Here is a 27,899-nt window from a genome sequence, read left to right as displayed (position 1 = left end):
TAAGGTTATTAATGTTAATTTTTTACAGCTGCAATATTGATAAGTAATAAAAAAAATTAAGATGATCGTATGTACTACACAGGAAATTCTTATGCGCAATGTGATTGTCAAACATATTTCAGTTGTAAATTTATAAAACTTATAGTACTTAAAATCTTAAAATGAATTTTCTAATTACAATTTAAAAGTAAGTAGAAAATGATAATTTTTGTTTTTTTCACATATTTTTGTGAAAAAACAACATAAAAAATAATACAATTATGAAAATTACCTAACAACACTTTGATCAGCAAGAGGTAAATCAAATCTGATTTGCTTTGATTGGCTTTCACCTGTAAGTAAAACCAATTTCAATTAATTCAAATTTTACATAGTTAATAATTCTGAAACATGAAAAGCTTCTATAACATAAACTGCTCCTTACTCTCAGCTTCTAATTGTTCAGAACCTTTCTCCTCCACTTGCATCAATTCTTCTAAGTTTTCCTCTACAAGAAAATTTAGATAAAAAACTTAAAATTCCAATCAAACGTATTTTACATATAATAGTATAACAATAGAACAAGAATAGTTAATATTCTTTTCCTATTTATAAAAAAAAAAAAAAAATTTCAATTTCATTAGATTTTAACATAAAATTATTTAAGTATACTTGCTGAAGAACAGTGATTAAGTAATTTATAAATGTAGTTGAAGCTAATATTATAAAAATCATCTAAACACAGGCTAATATGGCTGTGGTTAAGTGAGAAAAAAATTAGAATAATTTAACTTTTATTGTAAAATAGATAAAGGACACAAAGAATAAGAAAATATAATTTGTTATCTTCTTAAAAACACATATAAAACATATAAAAACACATATTTCATTTTTTTTTATTTCATGAGATAGTTTTAAATAGCGTATAAACTCGAAAATTGATGTTTGATAATACAAATCACGAAACAGAATTTTAAATTTGAGTGAATACAAATCGTGATATCGAAAAAATCCCACACCCTGCTTCTATTCTTTGGTCCCGAAAGGATGATACAAAAAACCTGGGATATGATATTTAAATCGCATGAATAAGAATCGCAATGAGGCAACTTTTAAATCAGGTAAACACAAAAATCGATGTTTGATATTAAAATTGCGTGAATAAGAATCGTGATATTAACAGATTCTGGGCTTGGGACTTCCAAAAGGCTTGTTTGTATTGTTTTAGTTTAGCCATAATAAATAAAAACTTACATGATTAATTTAATGTGCAAATAAATATGATCACCGCAAATCCACTGCTATTTTTTAATTAGTTTGCTTTTGGGCCAGCAAACAGGAAGCAACGACGCCTGAATTACGAAAATACGAGATATCAGGTCGGCGGGCAAAAATACGGAAAATCGTATTTTCTGAGCATAAAAGTGCAGAAAATAGCTAAAATAAGTACAAATGCGGAAGGGTTAGCAGCTACGGCGTAGTTTGAATTTTCTGTTTTTCTTTGAGAATAAATATAATTATTTTATTTCAATGACTGAATTTTCATAAAAAGTGGAATATTTATAAAAAACCAAAACTTTTAGAGAATCAGAGTTTTTGATAAAAAGGCTGAAATCTGAGGAAAAAAGCGGAAAAATCTCATCCCTGACTTTTGAAGTAAGTGAAATTTTGTAATTATTTGTGATAGTAATTTTTTTTTTTTTTTTTAATTTTCCAACTAATTTAGATAAAATATAATTACTTCATTTACATTATCTTTGAAAAATTATAGTTAAGCCTGTGTAATTCATAATCATATTTCGATCTAGAATTGAAATATGATAACAGACTTATGTTATTGCTGTCCCTCAACATGCTTCCTAGTTTTTATGGCCTGCTGCCTAAAAATGATTGTAGATCCATGCTTTAGAATAATATTTAAAGATGACAATGAAATTAAAAAGTTTATTGAAAAAAAAAACTGTTTTTAAGACATTCGTTAAAATTCAAAAAGTAAAACTTGCGAATTTTAAAATTTTATTAACAATGGAGGGTAATAAAATATTTAAAAAGAATGAATACCTAGTATAAGTATTGGTGGTGTTTCTGCTCTGTGAAAGTCTGCATCAGTTTCCATGACAGCAGCAGTAGATTTTTTCAATATAGATTGCGGTTTAACAATAGGAGTTCCAGGATTACTTTTAGTCAGTGAAACTCTACGGTGTATAGGGGGTGTCTGCAAAAGTGAAGCAATATCTCCAGCCAGATGTCTGGGAGCTTTTCTAAAAGAAAACATTTAAAATATAATACATTAATTTACAGTCAGTCAAGGTAGTCAAGATAGATGCGGCCAGATAGTTAACTATGTTCGAAAAATATTTCTAATAAAGTATTAATGAAAAAAAAATTTTCAATTTTTTTGTTTTAATTTAAGTCTTAAATTGGTACACACAGGGTATCAGCTACATTTTAGATTTTCAAATCCATGACTTTTCATGACTAATTCCAAGATATTTCATGACTTAACGAAGTTACTATTTTCTCCAACAAAAACACAACAATAAATTTAAAAAAGTAATATAATAACATTGATTGAAATGATAGGCATAACCAAAAGTGTTATACTCCGCATCTTCATATTTATAGATTTTAAATTTAAAAAACAGAGTAAAGAAAGAGTAGAAGCAAGAGAAAAGAGAGCACAGTAAAGAGAGATGAAGAAAATACTGAAGAGTCTAAAACAGCTGAAAAAAATGGAAAAGCAAATATTTTTTTTTTCTGCAGAATTATATTCCAAAGATAATTTTCTTGTTCTTTGGAAAAGAAAAGAAATACTCATGACTTTTCTGTTCTCATTTCAGAATTAAAAAAATTCGCCAATGATTGGCTTGCTTCAGCTAGAATCTTAAATTGACAAAATAAAAAAAATAAATAATAATAAAAATTTCGAAATCACAGAAGTTTAAAAGATAATTTGCTCTAAAAATGTTTTTTCTTTCATTTTTTTGAAAGAACATAATTTCTTAAAGAACATGATAAAGACATTTTATATTTTAATAAAATATGACTGTGAGTGAGGATTTCGTAACAAATTCAGATATTCAGAGCACCATGGAGCATGCATGGGGGGAATTCCATTTTAAAAATTAGATTTTTTTGGCGACCTAAATCCATGACTTTAAAAAAATAAAAATAGTTCAAATCACGACATTTCATGAAAAATTTTGTTCAATACTGAAATTCATGACTTTCCAGGTGCGCAGATACCCTATACACTAGTACCTCAGAGTTGTTGTAGAGTTGTAAACTTGACAGAAATGAAATTAAAAAAAAAAAGAATGCATACCTTTTTGATAAAGGAGTTTCCATGAAAGTTGCATTATCTAGCAACCTAGATCGCTTAGCAGGTGTGGCATATTCATTAGGACTAGTGGACATAAGAGAACGCTTATTAACCGCCAGACAGATATTCCTAACAGCAGGAGTATTCCTGTAAGATAAATTAGTATTGACATTTCAAAATACACTTAGCTCTTGCTATTAACTTTAATTTATTTCATTAAGTTTCATGCATCATCAGCATATATTAAGTATATAAAAAAAAGTTTTGCCTAACAATAAGAATTTAAGTTTCAACATGAATCTGCTTTGACCATGCATTTCAAACTTGAATATTGTACAGACGAGTCAACTTGGTGGTAAATTCTTGAAAGACTATTTGTTTAAATAGCATTTACCAAATATCCTGGAACTTAAATAAGAAATCACTCATGGCGCAGAGATGCCAACTTGCTCCGGACAGGAAATATATATTTTAAAGAGGTAGTTTATCAATTGTGATTCTTGGTTTAATAAATTTAATTTAATAGATTTTTATCCCACTATTTCTAAATAATTCGCAGACTTATATAATTCCCCACTTAGTAGTATTCATCTCATGCTTTAACTTTTAAAAAACAAGCTAAAATAGTCAAATATTTGCGAAATTTACTTTGTAGTTATTTACCGTTTTTTCAATTATTTTCGCTTGTCCGGAGCAGTTGGCAACTCTGATGACGTTATGGATTGATGACAAGGAGGTGCAGAGGGGATTGTTCAAAAACTTTGAGAATTAACAAATGTTAATTTTGAATGTAGGTAAGTAAATAGAATGTTTCTGTATATTTACAGACTATATCACTATTTTTTTTACTTATTTTCATTTAATAAATTAAGGTCGTTTTAAAGGTATCAGTGGGCTCAACATCATTATGTATATCTAGATATGAAGTTCATAAAAAAGTTTCATTCATTTTTCAGAAATTAGATACATTATATACAGCACTAAGTCCCATATCCTAATGTCCATTTACCGGAAGAATCTCTATTCCAGAAACTTTTTAACAATCAAAATAAACAAAACTCTTTTTCCCTTTCAAATTTTTTCTTTTCTTTTTTACTTGCAACCTGTTAAAAAAAAAGGTATGCAGGGATGAGAATGTACCGCTTAATTTGTATGTTAATATTTAATTCAATTTTGGCTCGATTTTAATCCAATTTTCGCTATACTCTGAAAAACATTGGATATCATAGAAACCAATCCTACAGTGCAAAACCAAAAAAAAAAAAAAAAAAACATTTCCCCTTACGTCTCGCATAAAAGGATTATTACAGTTAAGAATCACACACTCAATTTCAGAGTGCTTGAAAATTTTACATTTTGATAAAATTGCGGATATGAGATTTAATAGCCTCGACTAATGCTGGTCATAATGTAATTATTCAAAAACACAATTCAGAATTTGTGGATCATAATATTACATTAAACAATGAAATTGAAATTTTAAAAACTATGTGGAAATCCCAAACTGTTGAAAATGCGATCAATAACACCACACGGACAAAAAATCGTCATAAAAAGAGTGCATAAAAATGTAATTTGTGAAAAGGTGATTCGAAATTTCCTGTGTATGATAATGTAGCATTAAAAAGATATAAAAATCCATAGCAATAGCTGACAAAATGTGATCATAAATCCATATGGGATTGCCGATGATTCGTCAATTAATTGAGTGTGAAATGTGCAATTCGAAGTTTGCCAAATAAAATAATATTGAATTAAAAAAGAGATTTTAAAAACCAAGTGAAAATCCATTTTAATAAATATCGGAAAAACTATCAACAAAACCACAGAGATTCACTATGAAATCGTCGAGAAATGATAAACAACTGAAAGCGTGATTCGGAATTTGCAGTATGTTATAATGGCATAATAAAAGTATTGATATTTTGAAAACTATGCAAAAATTTGTAACAAAAAGCTGCAAAATTTGCTTAACTATGCAAACCTGTTTATACGTTGTTGATTTAAACTGATGTTAATTATAGATTATTTGTTATTTTTTATTGAATAAGGATGTTTTGATGTTTGTTAACCTTAAAGACTTATTATCTGGAAAAATCAATTTTCTGGACTTGTTGATTTGGAGAGTTAAAAGAAATATGTATATAATTTATATCAAACAAGTCAATCACAGATAAGGGTAATTCAACTAAGCAATGACATAATTCAACAACATGAAGCAAAGTAACTGTTAGAAAGCGACATAAAAACTATACAAACGTTATTTTCAAATTACAGAACTTATTTTTATTCAGTTAAACAAAAAAATAAGTGTCAGTTTCCCTACATTATAAAATAGCAAATCAATTACGTTTTTAACTGTTGAGATATTTAAGTAAAACTATACAAAGAATTTAGACTGTTATACTGATAAGAAAACAAACAATGAACTCAAATATTTTCTGCTATTTTTTTGTTTTAAACACAAATTTTTTCTAAAAGGCAACATTTGTCAATTTTATTCATTAGAAATTTATAAATGTTTTATATCGTATTGCATTAAAAAAATCTGTCAAGGTAGAGACTATGTTCTTTGAGAATAAGAATTAGTTTCCAATACGCAAAACTTGCATATAATCCTGTAGACATAAAGCAAATTTTCTTAGCAAAATAAAAAATAGTTTATAGAATCAAAATAATTTATAAAATAAAAATAATAATGATTAAAAAAACATATAATAATGTATTTGAAATTTAATAGCTAAAGCTAACTATTTTTGCTTAAGAATAATTAAAAGTTATAATTTGTTCCTCATTAGTTATACTCAGCTACAAGTGTTTGTTTTATTATATATATATATATATATATATATATATATATATATATATATATATATATATATATATATATATATATATATATATATATACATATATACATATATACATATATATATATATATATATATACATACATGGTAGTTCGATAAGAGGGGATGGAATTCACGCTGAAAGAAAAACAAAAGTTATGCACTCGAGGGAAAAATTAGGTAATTTTGAGTTTGGCCGTTCATTGCAGTAAAATTTCGGGAGTTTTTCGAATCAATTCCGGAGGGCGGAAGAATTACTTAAAATTCGGGAGACTCCCGCAAAATGCGGGAGAGTTGGCACGTCTGTATATATATACAGTCAAACCCCGCTATAGTGAACTCCCGGATATAGTGAACGAAATGTTTGGTCCCGTGCCTTGCTATATCCGTATAATGTTATTTTTTGTTGATATAGTGAACTAAAAAAGTGATGAAGTTGGATATAATGAACTTTTTTCTGTCTTCGACTGATTTTTTTCTTCATTTTTTTGTAATAATTTTGAAATTTCTACTTCAAAATAAATACATGTGCCGATTTTTAAAACCATCTATAGTGAAGAAGGTAGCGATAAGCATTTTTTTCTTGTTTGCTTCTTTTATCTCACTTTCCCATCCCTAAACAAATCAAGTAGATGTTTCCACCCCAGGCAGATGATGCACCTGTAAGGTGTCAGTGGGTCAATATGCATTTTCTGTCAGAGGGAATGAGATTCATTATTGGTCAAAGAATTGGACACTAATATGTGTTGATAAGGCCCTCATTTCAACTCCTTTTTGCTCTCAGTGCAGTTAAAAAAAGCCTGCAAACAAGTGTCTCAAATTTAACTATGGCGAGCAGTAAACGTAAAATGTTCTCCATTGATATAAAAAATGGGCATAATCAGAAAAATTGAAAATGGATGTAATCAAGCTGTTATTTGCAGGGAATATAAACTATCCAAATCTACAGTTCATAACATATGGAAAAATAGGCAATTAACAATTTCTGCTTATGAAAAAAATTTAAATGACAGAAAAAAGTTGAGAAAAACAGATCACAAAGATATTGAAGAAGCATTACTGAAGTGGTTCAACATTCAAAGAAGCCGCAATCTTCCAGTATCTGAACAAATGTCGATGAATTTGCTAAGCAATTTTATGAGATTTCTTTTATGTGCTCGAATGGCAGGTTAGACAAGTTTAAAAGTGGACTAACAGAAATTCAGGAAAAATTATCGGAGAGTCGGGAAATGTTTCCATATCTGATGTTGAGGACTGCTCAACAGCTAAAGATTACAAATTTTTTTTTTTTTTTTTTTTGTACGCAAGACAAAGAGTAATAAAAAATAACAAATTTTTTGCTACTACATAATATTTTTCAGCCATTTATTTGAATAACGTGTAATAAAAGGGAGGAATTTGGGAACCATTACCTAAATTGCCCGCATAACGGATATAGTGAACTCCCGGTTATAGTGAACCAAAATTTCGGTCCCTTGAAGGTTCACTATAGCGGGGTTTGACTGTATATATATATTGTTATAAATATATTCTTCCGATTTTGAAGTAGATTACATACTTAACACTTCTCTCAGGAGTATTAACTGGACGAAGGAACGGAAGATTTTCAAAGGCAGATCCAGATCTAAATAAAAATAAAACAATTATACTAAAAATAATTACTAATAAACTTGCTCAATTTTAAAATGGTTAATATCTCATGACAACTGTGAAGGCTTAGTTCTTCATATAGAACTCTATCATTCAGTTTCAAAATGTACTTTTTAGTCTAGCTTAAGTAATAAGAATGCAAGATTGACAAATCATTTGAATGAAGGTAGAATAAACTAAAAATGTAAGAATGCTTTAATATACATGATTTTATAGGAAAGTAGTTTTAATAATTAATTAGAAAAATATGCCTTCTAAAATATTACAGCTCAACATTACACTATAATGTATACAAAAATAGAATTTTACATATAATTTTATGTTGCAGCAGGAGATGGGCTGGATATTGATGACTTAGTCTCAACCCCTACTGGGAACAGATGATTTTGAGTACAGTGAAATATGGATATTACATAAAATAAAACCCTATTTCTCTAAATTGACCATCAAAGGTTATTAATCGTGAAATAGAAATTGAACCATAGAATTGATTTGACCATAAATTGGCCATAGAAAAATCAGTAAAATAGTCACTAGCATTTATTCAACATCAAGGAAAAAGAAACTCCAAACTAAAAAGAAATTTAAATTATGAAGAATTCATATTCCTCTTTAGCTGAAATATTATTTTCTAGTGAAAATGAGTTTAACTTGAGTCCAGAATGTCATACATTATGTATGAAAAGCTGCAAAATCTGTAGCATTGTGCCATCATTTAAGAAGTATGTGTGAAAAATTATCACAATCTTAAAACATTGATAAAATTCCTTTTGTATTAAATGACTTATTTGGTTTAAAATAACAAAATAGCATTTTATAAAGTAACTAGGAGGCTCCACTCTTTGCTTGCTTTATTTACCAACATCTCACGATAGCTACATGATCAATATTTTCTTGAATATAAACAGAATGTTACATTAAAATTAAATAATCTCAAAACTTGTTATTGCATTACTTTAGTTTCACAGATTAAATTCATTAGACTCTGGATTAACAGATAAGACTTTATCAGGGTAGACTAGATTAATAAGACTTTATTAGATTAATAAGATTTTTACTACAGTATCAATCAATAAAAGTGAATTAATACTTTTTTTTATAATACAACATAGTAACAATAACTGTTCACCTTAAACTTAAGTTACTTATTATACGCAGGGGTCTGTCCAGACATTTTGTGAAAGGCCCGGTTTTCGTGAAATTGTGAAAAAATTACTCACATTCTTTCAACCAGGGTCCGCTTTTATGAATTAGTGCAAATAGGGTCCGGTTATTGAAAAAAAAAAATTTCAAGGAGTTTTTAAATTGTAAATAGATACAAGATTATGCTCGGTACCGTAAAATTATAATTACAAAAAAAAATTTAATTTTCAAAAATAAACAGCAATTGCTGCTTCTAAATAAGAGATGCAACATACAAATATTTGGTATTTAGCCTATACTGCTGAACGCAGAATATTCATTTCGGACGAATATAATGGAAGAATCGTCTGCAGAAGACAAAACTTAATTCGTTTGCATCCATCTTTCTTATTTTCTGCCATGGGAAGGGTTTATTCGATTAACAAAGCAATAATGAAAATAAACAAATTTGTGAAGGGAATTAAAATCATTTTGTGAAGGGTCCGTTTTTAAGTTAAAATATTTTGTGAAGGGTCCGTTTTTATGAAAATATATTTTGTGAAGGGTCCGTTAACGGACCCAAATTTCTTCTAAACAGACCCCTGATACGGATCAAAAAAATAAAGTTAACAAGCATTAGTGAAGTAAAAACATATTGTAAAATCGAAGGTTGTTACTTCTAAATTGAAAATTCATTTCACTTTTCACATAACATTTCTTTTAACATTTGTCAATAGAGACAAAAAACATTCATTTGATAGAAATGAGGTTTCTTAGGTAGTTTCAAAATTTCAAATATCGTAACATATAAATAAAGATTTTATAACAATTTAACAATATTCTAAAAAAGTTTCCTAAGCTTCTTACTGTTAGAACTTAATTACATCACAATATGTATCTATTATACATTTAAATCTCACTTATGCTAAAAAGAAAAATGCAAATCAAAAATAACAAATTCCAAAATCAATAATGATTCATTATCATAACAAATTACCTTGGAGTTTTAGGGTGTTCTGATGAAGGCATTTTAGTTATTAGTGATCTCAAGAAATCTGAGTAGGACTCTGTTCTCATTGTTTTAGATCTAACTGACACAGATAATGGTTGGATATATTCTGAAATAGAGTTCATAGGAAGAAGGTTATCTATTGTTTAAATTTCTGTAAAAGTAAAATATTCTAGTAACACAGGTGAAAAGTACAATGGACACTTGACTAATGATTGATTGCTTTATTGTTACTTCTTAATTGTATTATTGCATTGCAACCATTTTTTTTTTCAAAAACTCAATAGGACAAGATAACTTGCAGCCTTATCATGTATTATATTTCAGGAGTAAATTCAATTTCTAAATTGAATTTGGAATTATTCATTAGTAACTTATCTACAGAATTTCCAATGATATTTCTTCAGGAACTAAGATTAAAATTTTAAATGAATTAAAATTGCATTCCTCAAAATTTTGACAAACCGAAACCATTCAGCAGAAATATAGTGTGTTCAGTAAAAACTACCTTTAAGATGTTTTCTTTTTAATTATAAAAAATAAAAACAAAAGCAAAAAAGCATTCACATTAGGAATGCAAGCTGATGTTTAGGCAAGAAGAAAACAAAAACGCCATTGATTGAAATATGAATAACAGTAGAGATAGGAGAATGTAATAAACTTAAAAGGTTAAATTGGAGATCGACAATTGAAGGTATCTCTAATAATTGTTGATCAACTTCCTTGTTTCCTGCCACAATCTGACTTTTTCATTACATCCAAATTCATATACTGTAATTTGTCAGATTTTGATAGCATTTTTAGTTTTTCTTCTCTTAAATATTAATTTGTAATCCCTAATGTGTATTCTTTTTTGATAAGGATTCTAAAAATATATAGTAAAGGTGGTATTTACAGAACACCTCATTGCATTTTTAAGCAGTTTTCTTGAATTTTAATAATTATAATTTCATTAAAATTAGATAAATAATACTTTAATTCTTATTACAGTATTAGATTTTACCATTATCATGTGCTCCTAAGTATACAATTTTAGCAGTTTTGATGGCATTTTTCTTTATTTAGGTTTCACATATTACTAAAATCTGTAACATAATTACTAAATTAAAATAGTCATATGATTACCATGAAGAAAAAAAACATTTGGAGTAAATTATCTGATCAATTGAAAATTACCTAGTTTTTACCACAATGATAATTACCTTCTCTTTTTGGAGCTTCAAGTGGAAGTCTGTTTATTTCATTGACTAGGTTTCTTTCTGTTTTTGATACCCCTGCCAACAGACATTCAACTAAAGCATTCCTGTCTGCAGAACGTTCTCTGATAAGAGCTTCTGATGGACTGTGACTCTTTTTCTATAAAAATTAGTTAGAATTGTGAAAAAAAGAGAAAATCTAAGTGTAAACTAAAATGTTGTAAACTTAAATGTTATCTTTACAAGCATTCTTATTAAATAATTTCATAAAAATCACAAAAATATTAAATAAATAATGGGCAATTAATCAGATATAAATTTAATTACAGGTTTGGAAAATCACAACTGTTAAAAAAAAAAGTCCCAACTCTCAGAACCCTTGTGAACCTTCCACAAAACCTTAGGGTTCCACGCAAGGCCATTTGGAAACCGCTGCCTTATTTCATTAATGTTAAGGAAGGGAAAAAAGTTTTTTAGTCACACAGATTTCAATCATTACAGTTGCAAACACACTTATAATTCAGCTGCATACATTTCATTTATCCAAAATCTTATACTCCTCACTTCACTTTAATATAAAAAAAATTAAAGAAATACTTATTTAATTAGGTCGCAAATAGTCATTTATCGAATTTCCCTGACTTCTGCAAAATCTGTGACATAAATTTTATTATTAATTATAAGAAATATCGTCTTCTCATACATATAATACATTACAAAGCACTTACACAAGACATTGAATTTAAAAATAAACTATTTAAAAAAAAAAAATTATTATGAGACCAATTCTCACAGAAAAGAAATATAGAACTTTACACATAAATTATAGCCTTACACATAAATTATTCATTTTTAAAAAAAAAAAAATTTTTAAAATTATTATAAAACCAATTTTCATGGAAAATGAAAAGGACTTCTACGCACCTTAAACATAAATTTATTCATTTTTCCTGACTATTTTGGAACTTTTAGTTAAATTCCCTGATTTTGCTATATTGATAAATTTCTCTCTGTTCTATGGCCAGTTATTCCAAATTACAACGTAATAAAATAGTATATTTACATTTAAAAAATTTTTTTAACAATAATACAAACCATAAGTAAGAGAGAAAGTTTTTCATTATTTTTTTCTGCTTCAAATAATTTACAATGTAATAGCTGGTAGATGACAAGTGTTTCTTGCTCCCTAGCACTTTCACTTTCAGAAAGAAATTGCACTAGTGTTGAAGATTCCAGGTTGTTTAAAGGCAGATACATCAATTCTCTCATTTTTCCCACTATAAATAAAAAAGAAACAAATTAATGCTTACCACACTTAAGTAAACCTTTAAAGAAAAGAAGAAAGTTAAAAATACTTTTCACGCCTACATGAAAAGTGCAGTAGAACATTGAATTTCTAATACTAAATTAAACTGTTTGCCATATAATAAATTGGAAAGAAGTAATGGTTTAGTGACCCCTTAAACAAGTTAGGCATGTAACTAACAACATGATTTCATACAAGCATAAAGTAAATTAATTTTCAGTCATAAAATTACATTTTTAACTGCGTGAAAGCAGTTATAGGACTTTAAGGCATTCTTAACTGTGTGAATATTGGACTTTTAGTAAGACTAAAAAAAGGTAAGCTGAATTTAAGTGCAATATAATAAGTTTAACAGGATTAAAAAAAAAAAAAAGATGAATAGAAGATCTTGCGAGTAACCTCCTTAGCAATTTGGAGGCAAGTAAAGATCATCCAAAAGAAATTGTAATTTATGGCTTAAATAACCCAATTTAGCATTATGAATGAATACTTTCACTTTTATAATTGAAAAAGATTCATACTTTCCTGGCATCCAAGAAATAGATGTTTCATCAAGTCATTTCCATATCCTTGGTTTTGCTTCTTCCTTTGGTATTCAAAGGCTTGTGTAATAGCACTAAAAATTTGTTAAAGATATTTTTATGATTTGAATTTAATTTCATCAAAAATAACACACCAAGTTTTATAAAATTTTTACATGAAAATTTTCCCAATCCCCCTTCAAGAAATAAATTTTGGAAAAAAATAAAATTCTAATAATTGCTTAAAAATAAAATTATACAAGACAAAAGAGATATGCATGCGTATTTAGCATATATAGTTAGGTTATGAGTAGGCAAATAAAGTAAATAACCAATGAATTAAAACAACAGCATAATGGGGTCCCAGGATTAAGATTTCTTCCAGAATGCTGGAAAAAAACAGAAGAAATGGTAGAAACTGGAAAAAAACTAAAAGTGACCAATAAAATTCAGCAATAAATATTCGAAGAATAGTTCAAATTTAAACAAATTCATATTTCATCTCATTTCAATTCACAAAATTTCATTTCATATTTCAATTCATATTTCACATTTTCTTAAAACAAAATTACTATTTTCATATATTTTTATTTCAGCTTAATGCAGAAAATTATAGCCTACAAAAGCTATTATAACACATTCAATATAACTTATTATTTTTCCCAAATAAATAAGCTTATTTATATCTAAATAAATTATGAGCATTTTATTTTCAATTTACTGCATAATTTGTTACATTGCATACATTAAGTTATTTCATAAAATAACTTATAAAATAACCTAAAATTTTTTATAAAATAACCTAAAAATATTTATTCAATTGTTTTTTCAATTATTCTATTTCAGTTTTTAATTATTGAAAAATGATGTATTAAACAACTTGTAAAAGAAATATCATGTATTAAACATGATATTTCTTTTTTAAAAGAAAAGTTCAATTTATTTCCTACATCTGGGATCGAAGAAACCTATTTCTTTTGGGTAGTTTTCCCTATTGTGGAAGATCATATAATAGTAATGCATTGTGCAACAAAAACAATCAGCAAAAAGGTGTTCATACTTTAATTTCACGTGAAACACAGTCTACAAAGTCAGTGACAACAAAAGAAAACACAAGAATTTATTACATATCCAACAATACGAGCCAAGTGAGAGAAATTTAAGCAATGGTATGGGCTTTTTTTTTTTAACGGCACTTTTCAAAACACATAAGAATTATTTATTTCAAACCTCATATAAAATACTATTATAAAATAAGATATTTTCAAACAGTTAGATCAGCTATGTAATTTCGAACTTTCTTTGTTGCCAACATACTAGCAAATTCTTTCCCGTGATGCCACTTTCTTTCTCATGATGTCACTAACAAATTTCCCCATGTCTTTGCTAACACAAGGGAACTCTGCAGCAAGCAAAAATAATTAACATTTCTTACCCACATGCAAGCAAAACAGATAGGTATAGTCTCATATCTTCAATCGTATTTTGAGGTGGTGTCACATGATTGATGTATTTCAAAGCCTTCTCAGGATTTCGATAATAAAGACACGATTTTATAATTCTGTGATGATGCCACATTAAAATATCTGAAGACTTTACAGCCGGATCAAATATCTTTCTAATAGCATCCTTAAATTACAAAGGTTGTTATTAAAACTTTTGTATATGGCAAAAAGAAAGACGGTAATAATATAAAATTTATGCACATTTTGATTTTTTTGTGTAAATAGTGCAAATGATATTTGATAGCTAAATTATAAAATGTTACTGTTAAAAAAAACTTCAAAATGCTGCTAATAGAGTCACATGAATTATAACAAGTTAAATGCATTTCTTTCAATTAACAATTCAAAATAAATAGAATAGGCTAAACAATGTGAATAAAACACAAATAATGTACAAAAAAAGGACGCATTATAATTCTCGTTCAATAAACAAGAATCTTCCTCATTCTTAAAACTAAATTTGACGGAAAAATTCGAGACAAACAAGATGCAATAAGAAGAAAAAGCAGCTTAACAGTTAGAGCAAGGAAAAAAAGCTTGAACAAAACAGGTTGCTTTTTGTACCCTTATGGTTAAACAACTTATTTCCTTACTGCAGTTTGTCTTGCGTTTTCATTATCTTGTTCCAGCTTTTTTTTCCTGATTACTCTATTGGTCAAATCACCTCTTTCTTTAATGTAATTTGTTTGCTTCGTATTTTATACTGTCATTTTGTGTTCCAACACAAAGGAGAGTTCTTGTTTATACTGAATATGCCCATTTTTTTGCCATTTATATGTGCTTTATAAACATTGTTAAACTTTATGTGTAGCCCAAAGTACACACTATCTTCCTTTGGATCAAAAGAAATTGTTTTTCTAGGAAAATATCTATAAAAAGGAGAGAAAGAGAGAAAAGGAACTCAAGTTTTTTTATTATTATTATTTTCATATTTTAATAGCAATAATGGTAGAATCCTCTCTTTGTTACTTTTTACCTGCCTTTTTTTTAAACAATGCTAATTACTGTTATGAAATTAAATCTACTATTTACTTGAATAATAATAAAAAACAACACAAAATTATAGATTTTTAAAAAAAAAAAAATTATTAGGCAGATATGTCTCACAATATTTTAGAAATTTATAGTTAAACGGTTTATTTCCGATATTCAGATTCTTTTGATAACAAGTAACAGGAAATGTTTGACATCAGTAATATTTTTGTTAAATACAACTTTAAGTTAAGTTTTGAATTTTTAAATGAAATTTTCAGTTTTTTTTCTTTTTTTAAAATTTGCTTTTCAATTTGCTGGTGACTTCTCATAATGCTAACATGAACTTTCATGATCATGCATAAACATATAGAATATTTACTTTTAATTGTAATAGAAAACTAGTTCTAAATAAATAATACAGACAACCAAGCGTACAAAATTATTCAATTGCTCAAAATAAGTGAACAGAGAGAAACTATATTTAATGCTAATGAATGACAAGTTAGGGGTACAGAAGGTAGGTAAAGTTGTCAATACCTTAGTATTTGTATTAAACAGGAAATGTGAACACTTAAAGATTTTGTATTTATTTTTTAAATAATTTTTTATACATTTCATTACACTATCATGAGATTTTCATATGACAGTACACATTAATGGTAATATATTGCATTCATCTACATACATTGTTTTTCCTTATTCACTTTTTCAAATGAACCAGCGATTCTAAAACTCTTTAATTAAGCCTGCCCCCCCTGATATGCACTTTTTAGCTGTAGAACAAGTAATTTGTTCAGAATCTTTTTAAAGTAACATATAGTAATCTTTTCAAAATAACATATTTATTTTGTTGTTTCAATTTAAAGGAATTTTTTGTCACATTATTAATAATATATTTTTTTAAAGTTATGTTTGTACTACTTCACTTAGAACAAAATATAGCTAAACAAGTGTCATAGTGTCTAAAAAAAAGAAAGGAAGAAAGAAAAACAACAACAATAATAAATAAAACATTCAAATTATATTATGATTAAAATTAGAGAAACCCAAACATAATATTTTCAAAATTGCATAACTTTTAAATATTTTTCTATAAAAATAAATGAAAGACAATTTAGATCTGTACCAAAACTTACTGAAAGTGCACCACCACTTCAATTATTTATTATTTAAAAAAAAAAAATCAGGATATAGTTTGGAGTATTTTATTTTTGAAAATATTTATTACAGCACTGAGAAATTTTGGTTTTCTTTACAGAACCCTTCAAAAAACTATATGGAATCCTAGGACTTTGTAAAAGCAGTTTCATAAACCCAGGAATATACATCGTTAAGAGAAAAGAATTAAAATAGGAGAAAATTCATTTTCAGTTTTGATATAAAACTTGATACTTTGATAATATCAACTATCATTTTTGATACAAAATAACAATAATAAAACTAACATAAACATACTTACATTACAATCTTTACGATCTAAGTACCAAAATGCTTTAACTAATTTCACTATAGATTTCGGCATATTGAATATTACTGGGAACTTTTTAACTTCTGCTTCGAACTGAGTGTTTTCAGCAGAGCTTTTAAGATCAAGCAGTAGATAATAGATAATAGCATGTTTCCAGTTGGTATCAACTCCATGCAGTAAATAGGTGTTTAATGCTGCATAGATGCTCGGAGGTGGGTATATTCCTGTTCCATTTTTTTCCTGCCAAATGCCACTTACACCAACTTCTTTGACAATTCCATCAATCATGAGTACATCTGTAGCACCAATTGTACTAAAAATAAAATTATTAAAAATAAAGATTTAATAGTTACTTAATGACTTTTTTTTCGTACCTACCTTTTTTTTGTACCTTTTCTTTTGTACTAGTAAAAAGTCTTAAGAGAATACTACGTACCAGGCTTAGATAAAATGAAAAACGTTCTGTGAACACAAAATCTCAATTAAAAAACTTTCTGTACACATTGATTAACTCTTTGTAAATAGTTTCAACTTTTTTGTCACCATCTCATTTTGACGAAACTCATTTGAAAAATAATGGATTTTTGTTAAAAATGTTTAATTTTTATAGAATTCTACAATGATCAATACCACCGTAACGGAAAAACTGAAAACAGAAATCCAAAAATGTCATGTGCAAAAAAACTTAATTGAAAAATACCTGAAATTTGAGCAAGAAAAGGCAAAAAAGGAAGCATTTATCCACAGGATGTTATCAATGTTTTAGTAAAAAATAGGAATCTGGACATTTAAATTTGTGTAAATACGAATCTCAATCTTTGATTTTAAAATCGTGTGAATACGGATCTCAATTTTTAATTTCAAAATAGTGTGAATACTAAATCCGATATATAATTTTTAAGTCACTTGAACACAAATTATAATAGTGGCTTTTAAATCACGGAAATAGGAATCGAGATGCGTGATTTTAAATCTTGAATGTAATTTTAAATCTCGTTTGCATTGGTAGGAATAAATTTTTCTTAACCAGAATCCAAAAAAGACAAATTTTCTTTCGAATAGGAATATATATTTTTTCTAAATAGTTATTTCTAGTAGTAGTAAAAAAATTTTGCGATGGTGACAAATTTTCCGAGAATGCCGTACACGCATTCATGCACAGGTCTGCTATGTTCCATTGGAGAGCCTTTTCATGGCAAATTCTGTTTCCCCACCATTGATCAATTAAAATATAAATTAAGTTCAAGTTAACCTGTAACCTATTAACCTATAACAGTAAAGTTAGTAACCTATAACAATAAAGTTTCAAATGCTGAAAATCGTTTTCCAAAATAATCAAATTGTAAACAATTTTTGGTAGGATTAATTAACACACTTTTTCTATATTTTAAATTACTTATGTAGTCGAAAGAAAATTTACTATAAAGAGAGCCAGCAATACCCACTAAGTTAATACAATATATCCACAGTGGAAGATGGATTGATTAACATCAATAAATTCGCATGAAGATATATTTTACAGACAATGTTAATTAGAGTTAGTTTCACTCAAAGCTGTACATTAAGGATGAGATAGTAAAAAAATATCATTACTCTCTACGAACAGTCAAACTAGTAAGTAACAAGAATCAAGGGGCGCAGGCAATTTGCTTCATTAAATGAAATGTTTGTTAAAGCAGAATCGCCAATACATTAGAAAAATATTTAAGTTCTAATACAAAAAAATGAACTGGAAAAGTTTTAAAAATAGTTATTTTTATTTACACTAAAAAAATATGTAAATAAGCTTTTATTTATAAAAACAAAAAAAACTTTAGGAATTGTACTCAATAACACGCATGGTAAGCAGAGTTAGATAAAATTTTAAAAAAATGTTTGATAACACAAAATCTCAATCTTCATTCAATAAATGTGAAATTGATATTTTGCATTAATAATTTTAGTTTATTTCTTCATTAAAGTGATAAAAAAACTAATAATAACAACAAAGAATTCACCTATTCAAAGCTTGTAAAGCTGATCTTCTACAGGAATAAGATTTGTTTATTTCATCAAATCGATAGATAACATTTGAAGATGTTGCATTATCCTCATTCACTTCTGGAAGAACGTGAACAGATCGCAACCACAACAAAACTTGTAAGTATAAATTAATGCATGAAAGTGCTTCTCTTCTGCAATGTAAATCTTGTATGCCTAAGGAAATAAATATATTGACTGGTTTAAAGTTTTCTTTTTCTTAAAAAAAGAAAAAGAAAAGAAAAAGCAGTAAAAAATTAAAAATAGATAAGAAATTAAACAATTAAAAAAATATCAGTAAAAAAATTGTATTGAATTAAAAAATTCAATACAAATTTAGTTTAGTTATATGAATTCTTGAGAAGTAGGCAAACAAAATTGCAAATTGCTCTCTTAAAATATCTAATTGCACTCTTAAAATATCGGAGCAGCCATAATCTAGAAAATATGATGCAAATGGAGAGTGGGTGAAGTTTTGTGCCCCTTTAGTGTTAATTTCACTTTTATTAATTTACTTATATCTCTGGAACTAGTTGAAATAAATAATTTGAAACTTTCTTATAAAACTAGTTCCAAAGAATTATCTGAAGAAAATTTTTGCTTGTATAATGACGGTTCTATTTTCAGTATGAATTGCCAAGGCAATCACTCTGACTAAACTATTTGCTGAATATAGCGACAATATAGTTCGTTCATCTCCAGTTGCCGAATCGCTAGGTTGTATCCATTTCTCTAAAAACAGTAAATGTTTACATTAAATTTAATTATCATTATTTGCAATAGTGTATTTCTTTGTGACTGTTACATGTGCTCGATTTTATGCATTTAAGTAAATTAAATAAAAGCTAGTCAGAAACTTAATTTCTAGCATGAATAGTTACATTGTCATAAAATTAATTTTTATAGTTTTTTTATTTTTTATTTTAATTACAGCAAAAAAAATATACAAATTATATCATCTTTAACAATGTAATTATAAATGCTAAAACATAAAGACTGAACAGAATCAGTTAAACAGCTTTTAAAAAATGAAAATTCAAATCTTTTGATAATATTCAGAGTGAAAAAGTGAAGCTAACATCAAAGGGCATAAACTTTTGACTCTCACTGGCTTAAATTATTATGATCATATTTCGACTGCCCCCTATATTTTAAGCCAAAAACTCAAACTCGTTGAAAAAAAAGTTATTTTCAAATTCATTTTGGTGTCTTATTTTGTAGCATACAATATTATTTACATAAATTAACTAGCGCAGTTAAGGTTGATACCTCGAACCATTAAGATTGCATCAATACATAATAATCCATTCATTAGATCAGTGTTTCCCAAAGTGTGGTATGCGTAACCTCAAGGGTACAGGAACAGTTTAGCGATGGTATGCGTTCTTATGCAAAATATCTGGTAACAAACGAAAGTTTCAAAAAAATTTATTGAAAAACAAAGCAAGTCATGAACATTTACGATTACGTATTTTTCTATTGGCTATCTTTTGCAGAGTTAACAGTTAATAATTAGTGGTGTCAACAGCCAGTTGTGATTTTTAACTTTTGTGAAATTTTTTTATAGTAAAGGTTTGTAATAAATGCGACTTAGTTTTATTATTTTTATCCGTAACATTGAATATGGATCGCTGGTTAGTATCTGCAACAGGTAATGATGATAGTAGCAATTAACTGAAAGAATCTGTGCAGAAAATCTGCAAGTATGACAAATAATATCTTCAGTTCGGATTCTTATGAACTGGAGATGAAAATGAGCCTATTCCACTTTGCGTCATTTGTCCTGAAAAACTGACAAACAAAAGCAAGAAACCGTCCAACTTAAAGTGCCATTTTGAAACAAACCATAAGTACAAAGATAAATCGATAGATTTTTTTGAAAATAAACTTAAGGATTTGAATCAATCTCAAAAAGTTATGCCGGTTTTGACAGGAGACACTAAAACAATATTAGAAGCTTCTTATCGTGTGTCGTTATTAATTGCGAAATGCAGTGCAGCGGAAACCATTGGTCAAATTTTAATCAAGCCAGCAGCCAAGATAATGGCCAAAATAGTGATAGGAGAAAAAGCGAAACAAGCTTTTGATCACGCTTCTCTCTCAAATAATATAGTTCACCGACGAATCACTGATATGTCGAATAATGTGAAACAGATGTTATTATCTAACGTTTCTCAAAGTCGTTATTAAGCATTACAAGTCGATGAGTCCACTTATATTGTGAAGTTATCAAATCTTATAGCGTTTGTTAGATACGAAAAATATCAAGAAATTCATGATGACTTTTTATTTGTCAGCCTTTATTAGGTCACACATCAGGAGATGTGTAGGAATAAGCACAGATGGAGCAAAACATATGGTCAGAATTTATAAAGGACTTATTTTATTTTATAACCGTCGTTGAACAGCCGACCCAATTTCATGGGTTTACGACTACTTACGTTCTACTCCGTAGCCTTGTAATTTTGAACCAATCCAGAAGACAAGGAAACTCCTGGATCAGTACCCCCAGAGGTATTGATTTGTTGTGGGAACATGGAGGACTTTGAGACTCGACAGATTTAACGTGCATCAGTCACCATTTACTACACGGGGAGTCTTCGGCCGGCGAGGATTGAACCCACGACCTCTTGGATATGGGCCCAGCGCCCTACCGACCAGGCTATCCCGGCCCTATAAAGGACTTATTGCAAAAATTAAAAATGTTGCGCCAAATGTCATATACACACATTGTTGCATACACAGAAAGGCTTTGGCCACAATTAAAAATGCCTGCCGATCTACAGAAAGTTCTGGATGAAAGAAGAATGAAAATAGTTAACTTTATCAAAACTCGTCCTTTGAATTCATGACTTCTTTGGGTAATGTGCAAAAAAAATGGGAAGCAATCATACCCAGCTTCTTTTTCATACGGATGTTTGTTGGCTATCATGAAGAAAAATTTTGCGCAGACTATTTAAATTAAGACATGATAATTTCCTTAAAGATAATTTTGAACTAAAGAGTTGTTTAGATGTCGTTCAGTGGCTCAGAAAACTGTCATATTTAGCTGACATATTTTTAGTTTTAAATTGTTTGAATTTATCTTTACAAGGTGACGAAAGTATATTGTTTCATGTGCTTTGATAAAGTAAATGCTGCCATCGCAAAATTAAATTTATGGTAAAGTAATGAAGAAATAGATTCGTTTCCCTATCTTCATGAGTTTATAACAAGTTCCGCTACTAAAATTGATGCTGATACTCTGAAATGCATAACACAGCATTTGGAGTTTGCTGGTGAACTTGAAAAACTATTTCCCCGATTTAAAAAGAGATACTGAATGTATAAGGTATCCATTTATATTAATACAACATCCATGCCAGGAGGATTGTTGCATGCTGAAGAAGAGCAATTATTGGAATTGGCTTCAGACAGATTCTTGAAAAATAAATATGAGGAGTGTACTTTAACATCATTTTGGCTGCAAAGGCAAAATATGTATCCAGTTTTTAACAGAAAAAGTTGTGAAACATATTTTGCTTTTTCCAACTTCATATTTATATGAAGTCGCTTTTTCAGCATTCGTGGACATTAAGTCGAAAAAATGAATAGATTATTGGATGTGGAATCGCATCTCAGATTAAACTTGACCACAAGAGAACTGAATTACGATGAACTGTTATCACAGCAAAAACAATATCATCCTTCTCACTGATGCAAATAAACTTATTAACAAAACTCTGTACCAAAAAAAAGAAAGAAAAGAAACATATTTTTAAAAAAATGCATTCATTTTTTTATTAGTGGTACACAGCGTTATGAAAAATTTAGAAAGGGTACACAAAAGTCATAAGTTTGACAAACACTGCACTAGATATTAGATCATAAGAGGTGATAGAATTAGCCACAAAAAAAACAATGAGGCATCAACAAATAAATAGCCATTCATGACAGAAAGTATACTTGGTAAAACTATCTGGCAGTTGCTTTATCAAAACATATGGAATAGCTGCAATGGACTTGTCTATTGACCTAGATCTCTTAATCTGTCAGGTCAAGATTTTTTTCCTCCAACTTCTAAAACTTATTTTTTACCCGACATTCATTGAATCATCAGAGGTTATTATCACCAAAATTAGCGTCATAGCTGAAGTTGTTATTTAAATGCCCAAAACTAACTAATGCCTGTGTAATTCGCTATATTAGCCAATGTGAAATCTGCATTATAGCTTATTTAAGCATTTCTTGAAGAGTTTTTATGAATGAAGATTACTGGATCTTTATTATTGACAGTTTATTCTCAAAGTTCACCAAGTAGTCACCCTCAAACAGAAGGACCTCAGACTCCTGACCAAAAATTGTAGGATGAAAGTTGCTTGTTTCAGCCTTTAATGGCTGTGACCCCATAAGCAGAATATTTTCGATTGTTCTGCAATAAGACTTATTAATTTATACAAATGTTCTGCAAGCATTGGATTGGGATTGTTCTGCAAGACTACTGGAGGCAAGTGGGCGGAGAGGGGGGATTCGCAGCAAAACGCTGTCACTTATTCAAGATACAAATTGTTCTGCAGGACTACGTTTGTTCTGCGACATACGTCACCGTTTTAGGCACTTTCAGCTTCTGGGGCTATGACTACTAATTTTTGTACTTCAAGCATAAGTTAAATTATACAAAAATGAAAGATAGCTAAGAAATCAAGGTATTAATAAACACTCTTTCACTGCACAATATCCTTTAAATCTAAAAGGTTGCTCTAAATTTTCTTCGGCTAAAATCATTCATTATTTTTGTCTATTAACCTGAATCTCAAGGAATGATTACTTAGACTAAATGCTGAAGATTATTAGTTATTCAATGACTTTAATAAAAGCCTTTCAGAAGTTAGGAAATATCTTTTCCTTAAATCATAGTTTATAAATGTAAGTCTTATAACATACAAACTCTCTCACCTTGTTCTGTTCTTGGAGTTACATGCCTTTGATATCCAGATATAATATTATCTATCAAATAAAACTGCCTTCTATATGCATATAATGACTTCAATGCTCTTTTATCAACGTCTATACCAGAACAATTGAAGAGTGTCCCACCTATAATTAAATTGGTTTTAAAAAAGAATTTTAAAAACTGTATAATATTGATAATTTATAAGTATTTAAAATAAACACTTCAAAGAAACAAACTTACACAAGCGATCTATCGAGTTTTTGATGACCAATACTTTTTTCCATCCCCAATTCAACAGACCTTTTGATGTGCAAAACTCGTGAACGGAATCTACAGGAAACAAATAATGAATAATATAAAACAGTCATAAGAAATATTACATGAAAACTTCAAATCAAATAAAACTATCTTTTTAAGAATTAATTTTTTTAATTTTGCAATGTCACTTTTAAAAGCAAAAGAAGCAGTAAAAAATACATTTTATAATCTAAATTTTGCATTGAAAAAAGTACTAGATTTATAGATTCCGTCGAAATGTTTTAGACACAATCTATACAACACTGAAATGGAAAAAATACTTTATTTAGGGTATAGTTTGATTTTAGCATATAAAAGTATTTATTTGCTTTCAATCATCTCATTGGTAGAGAACTTTAGTTATTTCCAAAATAAATTTTGTTTTGGGGCAATTTTGAAATCCTAATTAAGAAAAAATAGCTCTAAGATACTTATGACTGGTAAACTTGAACTTTTGGTCACTTCAAGTATAAGTCCTATTTTCATAACAACTAAAAATAAATAAACAAACTTATTATGGAAGTTAGAAAGCTTGTTGGAAAAACTGTAAATGCAAAACAAATTGTTGAAATTAAAAATAATTTGAAAAAGTTAAAAATACATTTAGGCTTATTAATGACAATTTTAGTAGTTCCAGTATTAATGCTATAGCCATTAAGCTCCATGATTTCCACGAATTATACAACTTTTTGCTTAATATACTTTACAAATTGTTTTTGAGTGCATCTGTGTTGTCAACACATATCATACCGTAATAGGGTACAGCCATTACCATATGAAATAACAGACCTTCAGTGATAATATACTAATCCTAAATAAAATGCAATTTTTTTTTTTGAAAAGCAATTTAAATGAAGAACAATTAATTTTGACAATGATAATAAGGAGTTAATTGCAGATTATCAGATATTTGGAATGAGCTATAGTACTAAGCTCTAAAATTAAAATGTTTTTATTTATTTATTTTAATAATTATTGCAAAATTTCTGTAGTTTTAGAAAATATTTTTTAAAGAGGTATCAAAGTTTTTTTTGTGATCATGTACCAGTTTCAACAATCTTTATTTTAAAATAGGAAAATAAAGGTTAGATGTTGTTAATAGCTTCAAGCATTTAGGCACTGGTATGAACACAATGCCAGTGACTCAGAACAGAGTCATCAACAGATGTTTTCTTTGGTCTACAAAAATATTTAAAATACAATATTCACCAAAAACAAAACAAAAAAACTCCTTTACATAACTTTGATAAGCCCCATCCCTACATATGCCTCCAAAACATGAACAATGACCTAAAAGGATAAAGAGCTGCTTGCTAGATTTGAAAGAAAAGTATTGAGAAGTATATTTGAAATGCCGACCAGGTGGCCGAGTGGTTAGCGTGTCTGATTGCAGAGCCATTGGCCGCGGGTTCGAATCCTGCTCAGGGCATGGATGTTTCTTTCTTTCTCTGTGTTCTATGTTCCGCCCTATAAACGGGTTTGTGGTTGTATGACGTGGGAGACGCTGCTCCACCGCCGTGGCTTCGCCACAGGTACCCATTGGGTAACAAGAAGAGAGTAGAAGTTCTGGCATTTCTTAGGACAATGGGACAAACCCCAAGTGCCCGCCATTAAAAAGAAGAAAAAAGTTTGAAATAATGAAATGCGACTATTATTGATGAAGAAAAAAAAATTCTGAAATCTATAAATAGCCAGACAGCATTAAATTTATTGCTGTAAAAAGGTTCCAGTTAAAAAGGTTTAAAAGGGCAGGATGCCTAATAAGATAGGATGATAATCAAAAAACTAAGAAAATCTTCGAGGCCAAACCATCTGGAACCCAGGAAAGATCTCAAAACTATTGTAACAACAAATTGGAAAAACTTAACCAAGAACAGGACATCGTGGAATGGAATTCTAAAGAAAACCACTCCCCACCCAGGGCTGTTGTGCCATTGAAGAAGTGTTAGTTTAAAAAAAAATCTATTAATAATTCTAGAGAAATTTTTTTTCTTTCTGTTTTCTGTTGTATGAGATATTTTATTAGATCTTGAATATTATCACCTCACTGATTTTAAACCTGCTATTGGTTTTTCACTCCATGCTAGTTTGATTTAAATGACATTTTTAGTCTATTTTTGGTTGTTGCATAGGAACTTATGCCTGGAAACGTCCTCATACGCCAATAGAGGTGCTTCCCAATTATGAACTGTTGCTCTGTGTGCTTTTGAACAAGTCATAATAAATAAACGCCTCTAGCTACATATGACAAACTATTATTCAAAAGGAAAAACATTTTAAATGGAAACGTCCTGAACAAGTTTAACTGAATTTTTTCTTCATTTTCTCTTTTATGCCCTATTTACATACACGGACTATATTAATTATTTTTCTTAACCAATATAAGGTGAACCTTCAGCTTAAATGAAACAAGTCAAAGTGTATCCGCAATTTATAATGATACGAATAAGCACTAAAAATATGATCAAACATTAGTTTAAATGAACAAAATAGAACCAACCACTATATCGCCATTCTTTAAGGCATTTGATGAAGAAAAATGGCAAGTGATATTCTAAAGCAAGTTGCAATATTGACTCTCTTTGTGAAACCTGAAACAAACAAAAAAAAAAACACAAATACAATGTGTACAATAATTATTGAAACTCTTAAATTAAAATAAACTCATAAAATGGCATAATATAATAAACTATAAAATAAAAAAGTTAAATTTTCAAAATCTGCATTTGTACACATAAATACTGATAAGAGCAATAAAAGAATTTGCATACTAAAGGAGTCTTATCTATTCCTCCATGAGTATCAGACACCAAGCCACATTTAACTAGAGAAGAGAACACCTCTTTAGGACTTATCAAAACTTTGGGACCAAGATCAGCCATTTCAAACAAAAGCTAAAATAAACAGTGAATTATGTCCAAGTTTATATTTATATCGGTTAACAAAAAATACTGTGGTTAGAAAAACTCAAGTCCAATCAAAAGAAATTAAAGGTGTGATCAAATTATAAAACAGGCATTTAAAAAATAAGGCATGCTGTAAAATTGGATAATTTAAAAAGATGCTTTATCAGAGTTTTTTTTTTTTTTTTTTTTTAATGTCAAAAATAAACCATGCATTATAATATTTATTAAATCATATATAATGATAAAACAGTCAATTCTTTGTAGAAAAAAATACTTACATGCTTTTGAAAGCCAAAATAAGTAGTTTTACATAACCCATGATGAGAGAAACTAAGGGTCTCTGGAAAGATAAGAGAAAATTAGACAACTTACAAGAAAGATACCTTTTTATTAAGATAAATAAATAATACATGAAAATAAAATAAAGAACATAGCTGCTAACACAAAGAAAAAAAAAACCTAGTAAATTTTAACAAACAATATAAATTTTATGCTAATAAATATGTAAGACTTAAAATATTTTAGACACAGAAAAATTTGGGACTTTTAGAACCATAAATTTAAATTAAGTACAATATTTTCTATTTATGATTGATAATGGACTTTATAATATAAAATGCTTTAATTATGTTTATTTCATTTCAGTATTTACTTTGAATAAAACTGAGATAGTTTTAATCTACCTTTCCATAATTTGAAAATAGAGTTTTGAATAAAAAAATAAGTTAACATTAAAAAAAGAAAAGCTTAAAAACTTATTTATATACTCAAGCAAGTAATAAATTATGTAAATATATTAAAATGATAAGGAATTTCACAATTTTATGAATTTTCTACATTTT

At 28.4% G+C, this 27,899-nt stretch overlaps 1 protein-coding gene across 2 annotated transcripts in view; it reads right to left on the bottom strand.

Annotated features, from left to right (window-relative positions):
* The window catches only part of Elys (AT hook containing transcription factor 1 homolog), an 88,186-nt gene that overhangs the window by 28,133 nt on the left and 32,154 nt on the right, over positions 1-27,899 (bottom strand). For both annotated transcript variants that reach the window (XM_087149870.1, XM_087149871.1), the window contains exons 13-29: positions 27,336-27,397; positions 26,923-27,045; positions 26,652-26,742; positions 24,095-24,184; positions 23,857-23,997; positions 18,900-19,098; positions 16,894-17,215; positions 14,390-14,583; positions 12,955-13,049; positions 12,223-12,404; positions 11,134-11,287; positions 9,920-10,040; positions 7,709-7,774; positions 3,305-3,448; positions 2,041-2,240; positions 425-487; positions 272-332 (exon numbers count right to left, since the gene is read on the bottom strand). In XM_087149870.1, coding sequence (XP_087005996.1) covers positions 272-332; positions 425-487; positions 2,041-2,240; positions 3,305-3,448; positions 7,709-7,774; positions 9,920-10,040; positions 11,134-11,287; positions 12,223-12,404; positions 12,955-13,049; positions 14,390-14,583; positions 16,894-17,215; positions 18,900-19,098; positions 23,857-23,997; positions 24,095-24,184; positions 26,652-26,742; positions 26,923-27,045; positions 27,336-27,397 — 2,308 coding nt within the window. The remainder of the gene's footprint in view (positions 1-271; positions 333-424; positions 488-2,040; positions 2,241-3,304; positions 3,449-7,708; positions 7,775-9,919; positions 10,041-11,133; positions 11,288-12,222; positions 12,405-12,954; positions 13,050-14,389; positions 14,584-16,893; positions 17,216-18,899; positions 19,099-23,856; positions 23,998-24,094; positions 24,185-26,651; positions 26,743-26,922; positions 27,046-27,335; positions 27,398-27,899) is intronic.

This window comes from Parasteatoda tepidariorum, chromosome 8, assembly GCF_982258835.1.
Source record: "Parasteatoda tepidariorum strain Cologne lab strain chromosome 8, Ptep-v5.0, whole genome shotgun sequence".
Lineage (NCBI taxonomy): Eukaryota > Metazoa > Arthropoda > Arachnida > Araneae > Theridiidae > Parasteatoda > Parasteatoda tepidariorum.
This window is presented reverse-complemented; position numbering and strand designations above follow the sequence as displayed.